This window comes from Rhinolophus sinicus, linkage group LG01 (genome assembly GCF_036562045.2).
Source record: "Rhinolophus sinicus isolate RSC01 linkage group LG01, ASM3656204v1, whole genome shotgun sequence".
NCBI classification, from domain to species: Eukaryota; Metazoa; Chordata; class Mammalia; order Chiroptera; family Rhinolophidae; genus Rhinolophus; species Rhinolophus sinicus.
This window is the reverse complement of record NC_133751.1, coordinates 11,001,084-11,018,458: the sequence shown is the minus strand read 5'-3', so window position 1 is coordinate 11,018,458 and position 17,375 is coordinate 11,001,084. Positions and strand designations below refer to the sequence as shown.

The 17,375-nt window shown below is 44.7% G+C and overlaps 1 protein-coding gene across 1 annotated transcript in view; it reads left to right on the top strand.

Moving 5' to 3' along the window:
• Positions 1-17,375, top strand: part of HUNK (hormonally up-regulated Neu-associated kinase) — a 102,784-nt gene that overhangs the window by 44,017 nt on the left and 41,392 nt on the right. Inside the window, exons 3-4 of the mRNA XM_019730265.2 lie at positions 8,388-8,443; positions 13,609-13,744. Coding sequence (XP_019585824.2) covers positions 8,388-8,443; positions 13,609-13,744 — 192 coding nt within the window. The remainder of the gene's footprint in view (positions 1-8,387; positions 8,444-13,608; positions 13,745-17,375) is intronic.

Here is a 17,375-nt window from a genome sequence, read left to right as displayed (position 1 = left end):
CATCAATCATCAAGAATGCTGATTCTGCTAATTTGAGATTCATCTGTTCATTCAAACTAACAAAGTCCAATCAAACGATACAGACAAAACAAAACAGGGTAACACAATACCGCCATCTCTAAGCAGGAAGAGACAAGCCAAGGGGCCGCAGGACTAGGAGAGGGAGACACATGATCAAAGGGGGCTAGAGCCTGGGCTTGGATGTGCGTCAACGCCGCCTCCCCAGGGCCATGACCTTATTCATTCACCAATATTGGGAAGGGGCCCTGTGCGCTTAGAGGAATGCAGTGGAAGAGAGGGGCCCCTTCTTTGTTCTTGTGGGCCTGACAAGAAGCAGGCACAACCTGTACCGGGTGGGTATTAAGAAGTTCTTTTAACTTTCAGGTTTTTGTGGAGAGGGAAGGGAGGGGAAGGCAGACAAAAGCGGAGTAACTTCTGCTCACATCCAGGAGCTGTGTGAGATCCCAGGGCCTTCCACTGAGACTGAGCACATATCTGGAGGCCCTGGTTATATATATCAAAGATTCTGTGTTTAATTGAGTTTTAAAAAGTACGATGGAAATGTCAGATTTTACAAAACTCTAGTTCAACAGCTTTGTAGATTGGAGTGTACAGTGGTCAGCGGAGTGAATTCTGAAGACAGATCTCCTGTGTCCTCATGCCAGCTTTTACTGCTTCAAAGCGGCACCAGGCAAATCACTCAGGCTTCCGGGCCTCTCTTTTCACATCTACACAATAGAAATCAAGGATTGTCTACTTCATATGGTTGTTGGGAAGATTCAGTGAGTCCATTCATATAAAGTGCTTGATACCGAGATACTCAGAAAGTACAGCAAGCCCTCACTTAATGCTGTGGGTAAGTTCTGTGACGTTAAGTGAGACCATGTATAACAAAACCAGCTTTACCATAAACAAATTGATACAAACAAGAATTAAGTTCCTAAATTGTTACAAAGGGCGTTGAACCACATGATGTTATTCGAGGACCTGCTGTGCTGACTACATGTTCACTGTAATTACTACTGAGTCTCATGTCATTTATTTTATACATTGGGGGCTGAGTTAGTTGTGCTCAAGGCCGCACAGCTGTTCTACGCTTGTACTGCCCTGGCCATCTTTGTCTGGCTGACTCCTACTCATCCTTCAGGTCACAGCTCCAAGCTCACCTCCTCCAGGAGGCCCTCCAGGCTAAGCCCCTGGTTATAGACATGCCACAGCACTCTGCTTTCCAAACACTTTTCACATAACTTCTTGTTTGATATCTGTCTTCTGTACAGGCCACAACCTAGCCCAGTGCCCAGCCCAGTGGGCACTTTGTTGAGTGAATGAAGGGAAATTGAATGAATACAGCTAATGTCAATGTTAGCACTGGGATGGAAGCTTTCTGGTCGCCAGTTCCATGTTCTTTCTGGAATATTCCATATTTTCCCTGGAATTTCAAGGGGGTATCTCCATTGACTTAGTACCAATTTGTTTATTTTTCAGGTCACAATTTGTCGAGTGACATCTTTTTAGTGAATGAATAGCTCTTTCATTTTATAAGCCCAATTCATTTCTGGAGCATTGGAGGACCTCAATAAAGGTTTTGTTTTGAATAAATAAAATCAGATACATGCTTAACAAATTATTCTTGTGTTTTACCAAACTGCCCATATTACAAATAAATCAAAGATAAAAAAATCATTTGGTTTTAATACAGTGCCTTTGAAGATAAAAACCTAACCCCCAAAAACTCTTTTTCACTGCAAAATGCTTATTTCCTTGGGGAGTTATGTGCTTTTCCTAGATGCTTTATTCTTGCTTATTACTAAAATTCATCTTGTGGCCATCTCCACGGGCAGAACTTTCTCCCCCAGACCTGATCCTATATGAGTTTGGTCTAGCCATCCCTGGGCCTCTTACCTCTAACCTTTCGTTTGAGGACTAATGCCCCCAAATACTGTTTTTTTCTGCTTATCACCAAATTAATCACCCCTTTTCAGTCTTTCTGGACTCTCCCCCTTCACTTGTCTTAGACTCTTTAACTTTATTATCCTCACCTCTCACCTCTTATATGTTAGCATTTGTTTAGCCTGGAGTGGCCCACAAAACACTTAGGCAAACTACATTTTCTCCTTTCCTCCTGCTAATGGCCCTGCCAGGTAACCTCATCTTTTGAGGCCATTTTTCAAAGAAGAATCAGAAACTCAGAGTTTCAGTGACTTGCCCAGGGCCAGTCAGTGGTTGGTATAGAGAGAACCAACTCCAGAGGTTGTCTTTCTTCACTTCCCCAGGCCGCCATGTTGTTTCACACTGAGCCTTTGCTCAGCTTCTCCACTTGAGTCTTCCCCAGTTTCTCTAAGTCTCACTCTGGCCTTCTCTCCCTTCCCTTGAATCCTGGTGGTCTCTGGCCTCCGTTTTATGCCACTCAGTTCCTCACTTTCATGTTGGGTCTCAGCCCTGAGTGGCTCCCCCAGGCCCTCTCTTGAGTCCCTGCCCCTCAGTCTATTTGGGTTTGTTGGAGGCCTGACCTTTGACCTTCACTGCTGGGCTCTGCATGGCCTGGTGAAACCTGCGAAGAAACTCTCCTTCATTTCCATCCCAGTATTCTAGATGAGTGTGTGTACACATGCTTACGTGCACACAGACACATGTGTACTCCCACATGGGGGCATACACACAACACGTATCCACACATGTGCCCTCTCATACATACCCACACACGTGTACACCCATGCTATCCCCATATGCATGCGTACCCACATACTTGCACATACACGAATGTTCATGCACTTGCAATGTACACACACAAACCTGTGTGTGCCCACACTCAAGTGTACACACACACACACACACACACACACACACACACACACCTTATCGCTCCCCACCACCCAGTACTGCTCTTGCCTGCCCCTTTGCAGGGTCCAAGCAGCAGCTTCACCCCCACTGGGCACCATTATGTTTGTTATGGCAATGGGGTTCTCCCCTCCTGATTGTGGCCAGTTCTAAACCTTAGAGATTACCATCTTTAAAGAAATGCAAGGAAAGTTTCGGCGGGTAGAAGAGGAGGGCGAGGGGTAGCTTGTGGGTGAATCTTTAATTGTCACGCATGGTTTGTCTGAGCTTGTTCTTTTGAAATAACCTAGAACAAAGGGCTGGTGATTAGGGCTCTCCCCTTGAGCCCTCTCTCAATCTCTGACTCCCCTCCACCCACCGCGCCAAGCAGAGTAGAGAACTCGACCCAGTGCCGGGTCTGCCGAGGGCCTTGATGAGAACACCATTGGGCAATTCTCCCTGCAACTGCCCAGTTAGCAGAGAAGTGGCCAGAAACCTCTGTGCCTGTGCCCGTGGTGGCTCCTCTCCCTGGGCTCCCTCCTCGTGGACATTTCCTTTGTTTCCAAGATGCGGAGTCCCCACTCCCTCATCCTGGTAGCTCCATCCAGCACTTCTATATTAGGGTGTACCCCATTCTCTTTCTTACTTGTCTTCACTCTTCTTAGAAGCTCCTTTGGCCAAGGCAAACCTATTTCCCCTCCATCCAGGGGCCATTTTCTTCTTCCCGTTTGTTCTCAGTTATAAGTTCACCCTGAACATCCTGGCACAGGAAGGAACTCTGCACCCCAAGACCGTGCAGGAAGAGCCTCCTACGTCTCCCTCCCCCCCATAGTGATCGATCCGATCAAGGAGCATTAATGTGAAATTGAGCACTGCCTCTGTCGTTGACTGCAAGCTGGTCAGCTGTCAAAACGTTTCTTCCCATACAGCAAATCTGCCACTTAACAGAGCCCAATATTTTGCTCTCTGGGATGGAGCTAGAGTAAACATCATGCTTTCACATGGACCACATGTGAAACCAAAGGGAGGTTTTCAGGGTAACCAGTATTTTTTAAAGGTATGTGGTAACACACTAACACTGAACCTTATGAATAAATTCATCCTTTTCTATTATTTGAGAAGGTGTCTCTCAATTTTGTGGTCTCTTGGGATCATTTCTGGCCTCTTTGGTCATCGTTGAGTAGTGGGGCAGAGGATCTGAGTGGCCCGCTGTGTTGAATGGACTGGCAATTAATTGAAAGGCCTGGTAAGGCTGCTCCACAATGAACTTCCTGAGTGAGGTGCTTGGTTGTATAGCCAAACCATTCCTAGTAGTCATCTCTTAGGAAAGGGAAAAATACCCCATATCAACTTTTAAAAATTAATAGACTTTATTTTTTTAGAGCAGTTTTAAGTTTACAGAAAGATGGTGCTGGAACGACAGAGTTTCCACATCCTCCCCAACCCCCTGCCACAACGTTTTGCTGTTATGAATGTCACATGATAGTGCAGTCCATTTGTTACAGCTGATGAACCGACATTGATACATTGCTATTAACTAAGGTCACTGGCTTACATTAGGGTTCATTAGGGTACTGTTTATATTGTACATTCTATGGGTTTTGACAAATGTGTGACGCCATGTAGCCACCGTCACAGTATTATAAAGAATAATTTCACCACCCTAAGAAAAAATGTGGTCCACCTATCCATCCCCCCCTCCTCTCCCAACCTCTGGCAACCAGTGACCTTTTTACTGTCTATAGGTTCACCTTTTCAAGAAGGTCATAGAATGGGAATCATACACTACTTCACCTTTTCCGACCGCCTTCTTTCACTTAGAAACATGTGTATAGGTTTCCTCCGTGGCTTTCTGTGGCTTAATAGTTCATTTCTTCTTATCTCTGAATAATATTGCATCAGCTGGATGTACAGAAGTTTGCTTATGTATCACCTACAAGGGACATCTTGGTAGCTCCATGCTTTGGCAGCTATGAATAAAGCTGCTATAAGCATCCATGTCCATCAATTTTCAACTCATTTGGGTAAATAGGCAAAGGCTACTTTTAAAAATGTAAGTTTAGAGCCTGTTTTCCTACAGTGTCCGAAGGAAAGTGTTTTCCCTCTCCTTCCAGATATATTTCAAAAGACAAAGCAGGAGGTGGAAATAAATGAAGCTGAAAGAGGTCGAATGTTCCTTTCATTTGGGTAGATTAGGTGTACTGATCTGGACAGAGACTAATGGAGTTAGTTAGTCTCTAACTAACTATTAACTAGTCATGGAACCTCCAGGCAGTCAGATTGGTTATTGCTGGCATCTTTTACAAACCTTGACAAAAAGGTAATGTATGGATAAAAACCCTGGTTAACCAGGTTTGCTCTGAGCATTTTCCCTAGGGACCTGGGGTGAATATGGGATGCAGTGGGTGGGAAGACAGTGACTTTTAAAGGATTTATTTTTTCTCATTTTGCCTAATAATTACATTTTTTATACCTCCTCCTTTGATTTTATGACATCTCCCCAATTTTTAAAAGTGGATATTTTTTTTCTTTTGCATTTCCTCTTATTTTTAATCTTCCATTTATATCATTCTTCTAATCTTGGTGGTATTCTCTAGGCTTTTGTGGCCCCAGAATTATCTCACTTAGTTTTATTATTCTTGGCAGTTGCTTTCTTTTACCTCGCATTTTAAAACTGTTTTTCTCCATAGTATTTGTTCCGAACCAACTTTCTCCTTTAAAGCCTCAGCGTGGCTTCCCCTCTTTCCAGGGAAAGAGGCTTAATTTTGCTGGAAACAAACTGTGGCCTTCCCTTAGATTTCTATAGTGCTGCTTCTTTATAATAGGGTTTTACAGAAGCACAGTTCAGGCTATTGCTGATGCACTGTTTTGTGTGTGCATGTGTATACTGTATATTGGAATTAAATGAATATGCTTGAATATAAGGTCAGGATTAAATTATGTCCTAAGTATCCTAAGGAAAGAGAAAGTACCTTTCAGAGTCCTTGCAAAGTCACTCACAGGATGGGGGCATAATCCCAATTACTTTATTTTGACCTTGACTTGACTCACTGATGACCTTGGGTGCTTTGAGAAGTCATGGAAGGAAACCAGTAGGAAGGGGAAAAAAAACAACCTTTTACGTGGCTTTCATAATAACTACCAGGGACGTGGCCTCACCATTGCTAGCCAGGGTTTGTGAGATCACTCTGAAAACAAATCACTGAACGGTTCATTTATAGAACTTTTTAGTGGGTACTTATTATTTAAATAGCTTGGGATAAGATATCCAGCAGGTGCGTCATACACAGCTTCAAAAAGTGCTTAAATCTCAACCATCTGGTCAACTTGAAGATGGTGTTACACTGGAAACACTATACCATGACTCTGTCATCCTCGCCCTGCCTGTGACAAGTTTTAATAAAATTGTTTCATAAAAATGTGATGGTGTGGGAACAATATTCCTACAGTTAATTATATTATCATTGTAGTATATGCTCTTAAATATGCTGGTACAGCTTCATAGATAAATAGCATAAGTAGCCATTTGATAGTTCCATTGCAGTTCTAAAAATTATGTGTTTGTGTTTTCCAAAAACCTTTTTCTGAGGGCAGGCTCTTCCCACTGGAAAAGTGGGGAGGATCACCTTATATTTGGGGTCACCCTGCATTTGGACATGTATGATACCTTTTAAAGGCTGTCATCATTTTAACATATTCTGTGTATTGTTTCATTTGAGCTGACGTGAAGGTACAGAATTCTTCCTTCTGTTGGTAGCTGCAAGTTTCAACGCAGCTCTCCCCGTCTCATCCAGTTGTCCAGTCTTCAGGTTACCACCCGTTTTCCAATGTTGAAATTCCTGGGACACATTTTAGAGCTCACCTTTTGTCAGCACTTGACTCCTTAACTCTTCTTCCCACCTTGACCTGCTGCCCTTGGTGGTTCCCATGACAACAGCTTCCGGTTGTTCTCCCCGGTCTGCTCCCTGTGTCTGCCTCCCTCACCAGCCTGTGGTCCTGGACCTTCCCCCCACCATTCTCTACCCTCCCCCTGGGCAATCTCATGTCCTTTCAAGGCTCAGCTTCCACCTGAGTTTGAAAGTTTGTAGTCTGCAGGCCAGATCTCGCCTGCAAAGTTGGCCCATTCTGTGTGGTTGTTATTATTGTGGTAACTGTGAATTTGTTGCCAACATTTAAAAACCGGGCTCAAATCCAGATTTCGAACTTCTCGTGGAAAATGGGATGAGCTAGCAGTGCTGGGACGGAGCTGTGAGCGATTGTCCCTGTTAAATGGGACTCCACTCCGCCATTTATGACAGTCCCAGCAACTGCTTCCTTTTGTCTCAGGACTTGGATGTAGTGCTATTAGTCACCTTTTTTGTTTATCACGATTATGCTATTCCATTCCTTGCAATAGAGAGAAGGGGTAAAAACTAAATTCTTTTGCCAATGTCTCTATTCAAAAGTAAGAAAATAAAAGCTGGACCAAGAATGCTGTGTTTCCAAACAATGGAAGAAAGCATTTGTGTGTGTGTGTGTGTGTGTGTGTGTGTGTGTGTGAAGAGAAGAATACTCTTACATATTTAATATGCACAGTGTGTCTGAGTTCACAGGCTACCACTTAAGATGCTTCTAGTCATTGACCTAGATAGTTTTGATGACCAAATATATGCTTTTGCCCACATTTTGTTCTTTTCTTTTCTGAAATCCAAAACGATCTCTTTGGTAATAAAGTAGATTTGTTATTTACTGAGTAGCTGGGATGTGCAAAGGTACTGGGGTACAGTGGTAAGCCAGGGAGGCATATCTTCTGCCCTCAAGAAGCTTATAGTCTTCGGCACACATTCCTCAGAAACCTCACACTCAGCATGATGCTGAGTGCTTTTCTCTCCTACCTCCTCCTGTCACCTCCACATCAATGATCGCAGACACCCATGATCTGATTAGTGATCTCCATTCCATCTGCAAACTTAATTCCCTGTGATCCTGTAAGGTTAACTACCATATAGTCAGGCATAACATCAGGGATTAGGACCCTGACATCTTTGGGCTCCATTTGTCTGCTCACCAGAATATCTGCTTGCTAAAGAGATTAATTATTATCACCGGCCAATCTGTGGGTGACATTTGGACTCCACGCCTAGAAGCTGTAGGACTGACAAATTATATCTGCGTTTTGTTTTTTTTTAAACTGCTTTCCCAAATCTGTTTCTCCCTCTGGCTGGCATTGCCCACCATCTCACCGACATGTGGCACGTTTGTAATTTCCCTGGCAGTTCAGGTAGCACCTGTCTTGATGAGGTGTTCCTAACCCCAGTTCTATTTAACTTCCAGGTTTCTGCTTTGGTCCCACTTCTTCTGGAAAGTTCTCGTGATTTGTTCAGTATTCTTGGTCTCTGAAATCCTCTAGCTTTTTTAAGTCTGCAGCAATGAACTAGACCATGTTTTATAAACATTTACTTCTGGAGTGTGCACGTTTGGGCAGAAAGCTTCAAAGTGACTCTCAAACCGTTCATTTTCCTCAGAAGCAAAATGTTATCCCACTGCTTCAAATGCCTGTCTAAAATGTTGTGTGGTTGTATTTATTTCAGAGACTTGAAGATAGAAAATTTGCTGCTGGATGAAGACAATAATATCAAGCTGATTGGTATGACTTTTTTGTTTGTTTGTTTGTTTGTTTTAAAACAGGATTATCCTCTAAGTATTGTGTTGTCAATTCTCAGTTATTTATTTCTGGATTATTGGCTTAGAAAATTATTCCTCGTCTATTTTTAGTCCCCAGACAATACTTCTAGATCACCTCCTTTTACCTCCAATATTTAATAATGGTTTTGAAAATGAAAATTAATTTAATAATAATTTAAACATAATTAGGAAGCGCCAATGCTGTATCCATCAAAGGTTGCTTATATGTTCTTTGGGTTATTCAAGCTTCAGCCGCTCCATAAATTCAGATAGACCTGAATTTTTAGAGGGGTTATTTTTATTTGGATTAACCATAAAACTTCGTAAAAAGAGGGGGAGGTAGTTTGGTTCAGAAGTGTTGCCCTTAGCTTAGTTATGTCTTATTTCACTTTTCAATGAATGTGGAGGCACCAAAATAAGAGGAACACACTTTACCTTTTCTTTTTCACAGAATCTGTCCAAGCCCCATAGTACAATGGTGGTTGTGCAAAGAGAAACCCCACAGTGGGATAATGTAGAGGTCTGTACTGATCAGAACGATGTCCCAAGAAAGAGTGAGTCATACTTCGTTCACAGTTCAGAGCCCAAAAGCGAATTCACTCTGTGGCTCCTTGTCCAGAAGAATTCCATTTTAGTTTGTCTCAGTGGTGGCTCTTGGCAAAATTTCCAGGGCATCGTTTTTACCCAGATGTTAGACGGCACCATCTTTTATGTTTCTCTTTTCTTTTTTTTTCCACCTCAAGTGCAAGGAATTTCTTCCACCTCAATGGCTTGAAAAAGATTTTTCTATTTGGGGATAAGAGAAGAAGCAATAGAAATTTGTGAATTTAACTTTTGTACTCAAGAAGGAAATTTTGTGTGCACGTGCTGAAAACCATCTCAAGACTCTAAAATATATTATACAAATGACCAATTAGATACTTTGGAATCCCAGTTGGCTCTCAACCCAGTATCAGGCAAGGGGCTTCGGGGACTCCAGACCCTTGGCTGGGTGATTAAGCACCATTGACGCCTGTTCGAATACACTCATTGTTAGATTAACAATGAAGAGAAAACCAATTTTTTCCCCAAAAAAGATTTTAAAGAATGTATTCTTAGAATATTCTTGGACAATTCAAACAGTTTTCTTTTTATCAAATTGCTTTACTGTTGCATCTTCGTTGTCTTGAGGACCAAATACAGCGGCATTAGACAAGGCAGATGGTCACATGCCTGCAAGATGTCTCTCTGGTCCTCGTTTCCAGGGTCTGTGGTATTTAACGCAGGCACGTCCGGGTGGGGGAAGAGGAATGGAGGAAAGGAGGCTGGTCTTAGGCTCCCTTGCAGATGGACCTGTAACTTGTCTTCAGAAAACATGGCGGTGACAGGGACAGAGTTTCCCTAACAGCACAGAGATTGTCAGTGAATAGGTTGTGTGAAGTTCGGATGCCCATTACTGTAAAAGTTGGAATAATTCACTTCCCCCGTGCATTGTCGAGACTGAGGCTGGTGATTCTAGCTAAGTGCAGCCCACTGGGGGGCTCTCACACCCCAATACAGCATTGCCCATACTGTTTTCTTTCCTTCCATTTTTGCCCCACCCCGACCCCCGTCTGCCTCTATGCTTACCCTCTCTTCTCTCTCCCCAAGGGATAGCTCTAGACAGCCATTTATCAAACTAGAAATGTACTGGAGAATAAACAGTGTTGAAAAGCACAGACCTTTCATTGGTGAGACGTTTGCTGAGAAGATTCTAGAGGAACCAATCACCGTAAACGGTGGATGCGTTTATAAGTAGCTTACAGGTTGGCCACATAACAAAATCTGTACAAATAAGATGAAGAAATGATGTACCTAAACTTGAGCCCTCATTCCCCTTGATGTGACTGAGATGGTGGTTCTTTGGATACCAGGAACCATTTTATTTGAATGCCCCTGAGTCTTCGCCTCTCAGCTTGGCAACAGCTGGGTTGGCTCCCAAAAAGGCCTTTCAGCTTTTTGAGCCAAAATGGGCCTGTCAGAAACCAGAATTCCCAAAACTACTGGAAAGGAGGCTTTGATAATTAGATTTCCTTTTGTTAGAGCTTTTCTTGTGGCTTCCAATTCTGTCCTGACCAAATAAAACCAAAGAGCCCTAACTCATACTTGTAATCAAAGGAGACATAGTGCCACCCGACAGGGCAACTGGAAATTGCATTTTGTTTAGCAGAATCTGCATTTCCTCATTTTTTTCATATATGGAGTAGGCCAAGGAGGGAAGGGAAGGTGCTGGAGGGAAGGACATCCTGGAGTCTTGTGGGTTTTCTTGCCCCTGGGTTGGGCAATTTGGATCAAATGTCTCTAGGACGGTCTTTTTGCAACTTGAAAGCCCTTTGAACGTTTTTCTTCAAAGGAATTTTACCCAGTTGTTTTTCCAAGGTTGATTATAGTTATTACCACTTCTTCTAATAGTTTCTCTTTCTTTGAAATAACTTGATTTAAATAAATTTACTGAAGTCCCGTGAGCCATGTTTCAAATGAACTAGAATTAACCGGGACTCAGATTTGATATCATCAGGATTTTTCCCTTCAGAAACAAAGCAGTCTGATGTTTGATAGTTTAGTATAATCTTAAAAAGTCAGAGCCACAACTTAGAACAATGTGGCACTTCAGTTTTCCAAAGCAGCATTCAGTTGGGTATTTTTTGAGATTCATTTCTCAGCTCTCAGAAAATTGAGTAATAATTGGCTTATGTGTTCACCAAATCAAATTGAGGCCAACTTGTGTGACATTACTGGGAACTTCTCTCCGGTTTCACAATTCTAATTATAGGCATATGTGTAAATTTTTAATAATTACAATTACGAATGTGCGACATACTGGTTATTGCTCCACGATATATTTTAAATTAAACCCTTTCAGCTAGGTCAACGTAAGTCATTAAAATGCAGATTTTATCTCCTCCACTACCCAAACCCTCTGCTAATTTATCTTCTTGAAACTGTGCTTAAGACAAGGCAAGACTGTGTTCCCAAGCTTGCCTGGGAACAGTGTGGGATGATCTGGCCTCTTATCTTGCTTGCCCTGCCCTGTCTGCTATCAAGCACTTCATTATAGACCCAGGTCCTGGGAGTTGAGGAAGTGAACTGAATGAGGTAGTTCTTTGCTGTTTTTGGAAGGAATACCATGGAGATTAGGAATGGTGTCTTTTGTTTTAATCTCAGAAATCTAGAGATAAGTTTTCTGGGACTCCTAGGAGATTGGGCCTCTAACGTGACTGCTGATGAACTTTTTCTTAAAATGTTGCCCTAAATAATGTAACCTTTGTTCATGGTGCTGTCTTTTGTTTCACCAGAGTGGGTGCCCTTGATGCATTCGTTGTTTCATTAAAATTCCTTCAGGTTGATTTTCAAATCCAAAGCATTTCAGCAGCCATCCAATGTAAAGCTCAACATGATTTTTTTTCTTATAAAAATATTTACACCCCTCCCCTTTCTCCCACTGCAGTGATATTACAGGGTGGGGCCCGAGAACAGAAGCCTTGAGATCCTTTTGAACAGAGATCTCCTGAGATAGGAATCTGAGAGCTGGTTCTTGAACTGTCTTCTTGGCTAGGTGATGATGAGGCTGACTGATGCGGGCTGAGTGGAGAAGAAAGGAAATGGGGGCCAGGTGAGGGTGGGGGTGGGAGACTGGGGAGCAAAGGAAGAGAGGAGAAGGGAGGTGAAGAGAAAACAAATTGAATCATGAAAACATACAAGCAAAGGAAGAGTTAAATGGGTGAACATGCAACATTTTTGGTTGGTTTGCCAATCTCTGTTGTAGGTTCTGATGTTTTATCTCCAACCCTAAGTTGGAGACTTTGGTGACTTTCAGAACCTTGACGAGTTTTCAGCACGCTGCCCAGATGGGGTTTGGAAAATCTCTGTCTTTACACAGCTTCACCCAATGACTGTTGGGAGAATTTTTCGGGGTGCATCTTGACCCATGGTGTATAACATCATGGACTTGCAACCCCATTCCGTGTTTCTTCTGTCCTGAGCTTTCCCACAGTTTTCCCAATAGTCATGCATGTTGCAGGTGGAGACATGTTAACGCCAAGGAGAAAACACCATAGTATAGTAGATATAAATCCTGCTGATTGAGAAAGTGCGAGCGTTTTGTTCAAGCCTTGGAGCCAGTCTCTGACCACAGCCCCTTTCTGACAGCTCGGTAGGCTGACAGTCTTCTGTTTGGGGACCAAAAACCATAATATTTACATTGAAGTTCAAAGGAAGAACCGTGATCTTAATTCCAAGCTCAACAAAGATTGAGGAAAGATATCAGATAAGGACAGAACACTAAAGCTCTCTAATTACCTGTCTTTAAGATCAAAAGTAAACACAGCATAAAAAACAGAACGGACCCAGGTCGCTTTAGATACTTTGGGCTCTTCTTTCCTCTTCCCAGGTGCCTTAATTACCTAGGAACAAAGCGATGCTACCGCATGAGGTCACTTAAGTCTAGTTCTCACTGCTATCTTTCTGGCTGTCATTTATCCAGCCAACATTAAGCGTTGTCTAAATCACCGAGTATATATATTTTCCCCTCTTCAAATCCCCATATGTTGCTGCATGCATTGGGAGCATTTTTAAAAGACTTGCATGAGATGAAAACATGCAGCTGAAAAAGTCAGCTCTGCATGGTGGGATCGCGTTATCACTTGGGGTGACACTGACACCAGCCAGAGAAAAATCCATCTTCCTTCAGCCTTCCCTCCCGCCCCTTTGACCACTCGGAAGCTGCGTCGCTGACTCCAAGGCCCGCTGCTTGTTCTTGCTTCCTGCCTCAGTCCTAGAAAGCAAAGCCTCTCTTTTTCCTGGATGACTCATTTCCAAGATTTGATAGAAATATGTTTCGGGTCAACATTCTTTTAGCGCTAGCTGGATTTTATAGTGAGGCCTGATATAAAATGTTTCCAGTTAAGCCAGGGAACCACCAGCTGACATCCTTTTGTCTTGAGGCCCATATCCAGAGGTTACAGTTTGCAGCTGCTGGTTTCCCTTTTGGATGCTAAATGATGTGTTACCCTGACAGAATGTTTCCTTTCCTGCTGCCCCGCCGCCCCTCCCCCCTTCACTTTCACAGTTTTCTAACTCGGAGTCCATTGTGTCCTTCCCTCTTCACAGACTTTGGTTTGAGCAACTGCGCGGGGATCCTGGGCCACTCGGACCCGTTCAGCACTCAGTGTGGCAGCCCTGCCTACGCCGCGCCGGAACTTCTGGCCAGGAAGAAATACGGCCCCAAGATCGATGTCTGGTCCATGTGAGTGATCGAGCTTATGAAAGCGAATGCTCCCTCCTTCTGTGTCTGCTGCTCCTTCCTTTTGAAATAACGGCATATTTGATGAGAACGTATTATATTATAGGCTCTGGGACATACATTCAGTGATTCTTTGGGACCCGGCTTTCCACCTCTGGTCCTTCTGGTCCTTTGTCCACAAACTGCCAGAAGCCTTTACCAAAATTCGTTTAGATGATGGGGAGACAAGAAAACAAAGTCCTGTCCTCCCAGAACGTGCCTCTGGTTTCACGAATCACTCATATCTTTCCCCTGCTTGAAATCCTCTTATAACTTTCCATCCGCATCTGAATAAACTCAGCCTGGGCGCCTGGGCCACTCTCCCTGCAGGACTCACTTCACCCCCCCAACCCTCACCCCCACTCCTGCCTCTTCACCTCCTACCCCACCCTCTGCTCCCCGTTCCTCGGACTCATTAGCCTTTGTTTCGTCTCTTCTATCTCTGGGCTTTGCATATCTGTTTCCTTTGCCAGGAATGCCATTTCCCAGCTCTCCAAATGGCCCGTCCATTCCCACATTCCGGTTTGCATCCAGTGTCACCAGTGCAGAGACCGGCTCTGAGTTCACTGTCAAAAGGATCCCCTAGACTCGGTCTCCTCACCCCTTTCATTTCCTTTCCAGTACCTCATAGCCGGTTGTTTTCTTGTTTGTTAATCTGTTTAGTGTCTGACTTCCACATGGGAAAGGGTGCTGCCTGATGGTAGAGACCCCATTGGTCTGTGTCACCAGTGTCCAGCACGGTGAGGGCCACCAGCGGCACATTCAGTAAATAGTGGAGGAAGGAGGCGGGGGTTGCTGCAGGGGCCCTGTCACTGCATCCGGGGCCTTCGTGGGCCTCTCATCATCATGTGTGAATGGTGCTGGAGCCATGCAGAGTCCTGGATACCGGGGTAGGGAGTAGACTCCTTGCCAGTGGGCTTCAGGTGGACAGAGGGTGGGCTCCTGGTTGAGATATCGAAGCTAGAGATGAGAGGGACTAATTTGAACCAAAAGTGTGTTGTTCCAAAACGTTTCTGAAATTCCCATACTTCTCTCCATTTCACTATACTTCCCTTGTCCAGGCCGGAGAAAAGCTAAAATTTACTGCATGTGTAGTGTACGGCAGGCCCTCTGTCATTTAATTTCCATGGTAACCCAATGAAACTGTTACTCTCTATTACCCACGTTTTATAGAAGGAGAAACTGATCATAAGAGAAATTAATAAAATTCTGTAACATCACAGAACCAAGTGGTGGAGCTGGGATTTGAACCAGGCAGTCTCTAGGGTCTCCAGAGATATGGAATCTGGAATATGGTGCAGGTGGCCCTTGCTTGGCCCCAGTGGCTCGGCGGAAGCATTCTCCCTCTCTCTTCATGTCCCTCTGTCCATTCTCTAGCTAACTTCACACTGTTTCCTGTCCTGTGAACGCAGCCTGCCTCCCTCTAGATTCCTGCCCTTGAACGTACAATTCCTTCAGCTGGGAGTTCAATTTTCTGGTCTTGTCCCCTTTTCCTTTCCCTCTTGTTTTGTGGGAGGCCAGGCCCACTGGGCAGCCTTCCTGTCCCCGCAGGCTGGCTTGGAGGCCTCCCCATCTCAAGTCCCCTGATCGCTGCTCTCCTGGCCGTCACCCTGTGGTCATTAGGCCATTCTTCACCTGCTGGAACCCCTTGTACTGCAGGCCGAGGGGCAGTGACCCCCCAGCTTGTTTCAGGGATCCCCCAGCGCCTGGCACAGAGCCTGGGCTAGAAAGGAAGGAAGGAAGGAAACAAAGGAAGAAGAGAGGAGGGAGGCGAGGGCGGGACAAGCATGTAATCCACGTGAGCAGAAGCTGGAGGGTCAGGGGCTATAACTGACCGAGGAAGCAAACAGAGGAATGTCACCAGTGCAAGGGTCTAGAGCTGAGAGGAATTCTGGAACTTCTGGCAGAAGAGTGAGAGGAACCAGGCACCAAATGAGAGTCTGAGGCCTACAGAATTCCCTGAACTCTCCCAGAAAGAGCCAGCTCTGCCCGGAACCCTGGCTTGTGAGCAGGGGATGAAACCTGCTAGTCAGGAATCAGCTTCTGTTCCTGAACAGCAGGTTAATTATCCCCGCGGATCCTCAGGACACTGATGGGAGGAAGGCCAGAGGCACACACAGTCTGTAAACGGTGGAGCTGTACTTGGTACCCAGGGCTTGAGCTCCTGGTTATCGCTGCCACCCCAACAGAAGGTGTGGTTGAGACTGCAGAAGGAGGGTGTGTGGTCTAATGACTCACCCAAGTGGCTGGGGCCACACAGAGTGGGTGGGAATGGGAGCTGGCAGCAGTGGCAGAGGACGCTTTCTCGTTGAGGTGCCCTGGGTAGTTTGGCTGGCATTGCTGATCAGACTCTATACTGGGTCCAGAAGGGCCTCAGAATCCTTGTCGACTCACCCCCACAGGCAGCTCCTCCCCATGGATCAGAGTCGATACATGAAATGAAATCCATTGTTGGTCCCTTCCAATGCTTCAGAATTCTCCGAAGTGTCTGGCACATAATTTCCCTCATTAAATATTTATTGAATAAATGAGTGTGAATGTTTGAATGTATAATCACCTTCTTTCCTTAACAGTTCAGGAACTCATTTATGCTAAATGGAAAGCTAAGAAAGGGACAATTTGTGCACCAAAAAAAAAAAGGGGGTGGGGTGGGAGGAGGAAGAGCCTGAACCACCAAGAGATTCAGGGGTGTATGTAACTGTGGTGATGAGGGGGGTAGGAGACATAGTGATCAAAGGGAAGAGGACATTAGGTTGGAGAGCAGTAGGTTTGCTCCTGAGGTTTTACTCTCAAGGGAACTGGACAATATGGTGTTGTCACTGGTTGTCATGGTGATGTGGCTAAGCCTGTGGAAGGGAACCCTTTCCAGTCATAACTTGTGAAACAGGAATCTCCTCAAAGTCTAGAAGTGCTGGTAGAAGGAAGGAGCCCTGTGGCTTGTCAGAGCTGTAGGAGAGCACCTGGGCCTCTTGTCCCCGCTCCTGCTGGCTGTAAGATGGGAACAAACCATGTGTCCTGTCTGGGGAAATGCAAAGGGAAAGGAAAAGCACAGGCTGCAAAAGGCAGCACTGTCTGAAGGTGAGTTTTAAGCTCCAACCTTGTTTCTATCCCTCTACCAAGTCCCTTGACCTGGGGAAGGATCCGCATTTAGTAACCACAGATGCTCCATTTCTCAGTGTCGGGCCCCGTGATTAAAACAAAGGGACCTGGCCCATCGCTCCTTGCTGTGTCCCTATCAGTTAACCAGAAGCAGAGACTTGACCCAGAAATAATGGAGGCATTGAGGAGGGAAGGTGGAGAGACGCCGCAGGAAGGATGGAGGTGACCCAGGACCAGGATTCCTGGACTCTCGCTTCCCTCCTCCCCCCTGGTTACTTGGCATGGTTGGGCTGCTCCTGAGGCAGTTGGACATTTCTTTGCTAACCTCCACTTATTGCATCTTTTTTTTTTCTTCAAGAAGATGACATGCAGCAGAAGGTCTTCTGAAACGCTCTAATCAGGCCTCATTCTTAGTCCTTGTGCTATAAAGTCACATATGTGAAAGCCTTTGCTGAATGGTAATGCACCTTGCACACACCGGTCTTTAACTGATCAT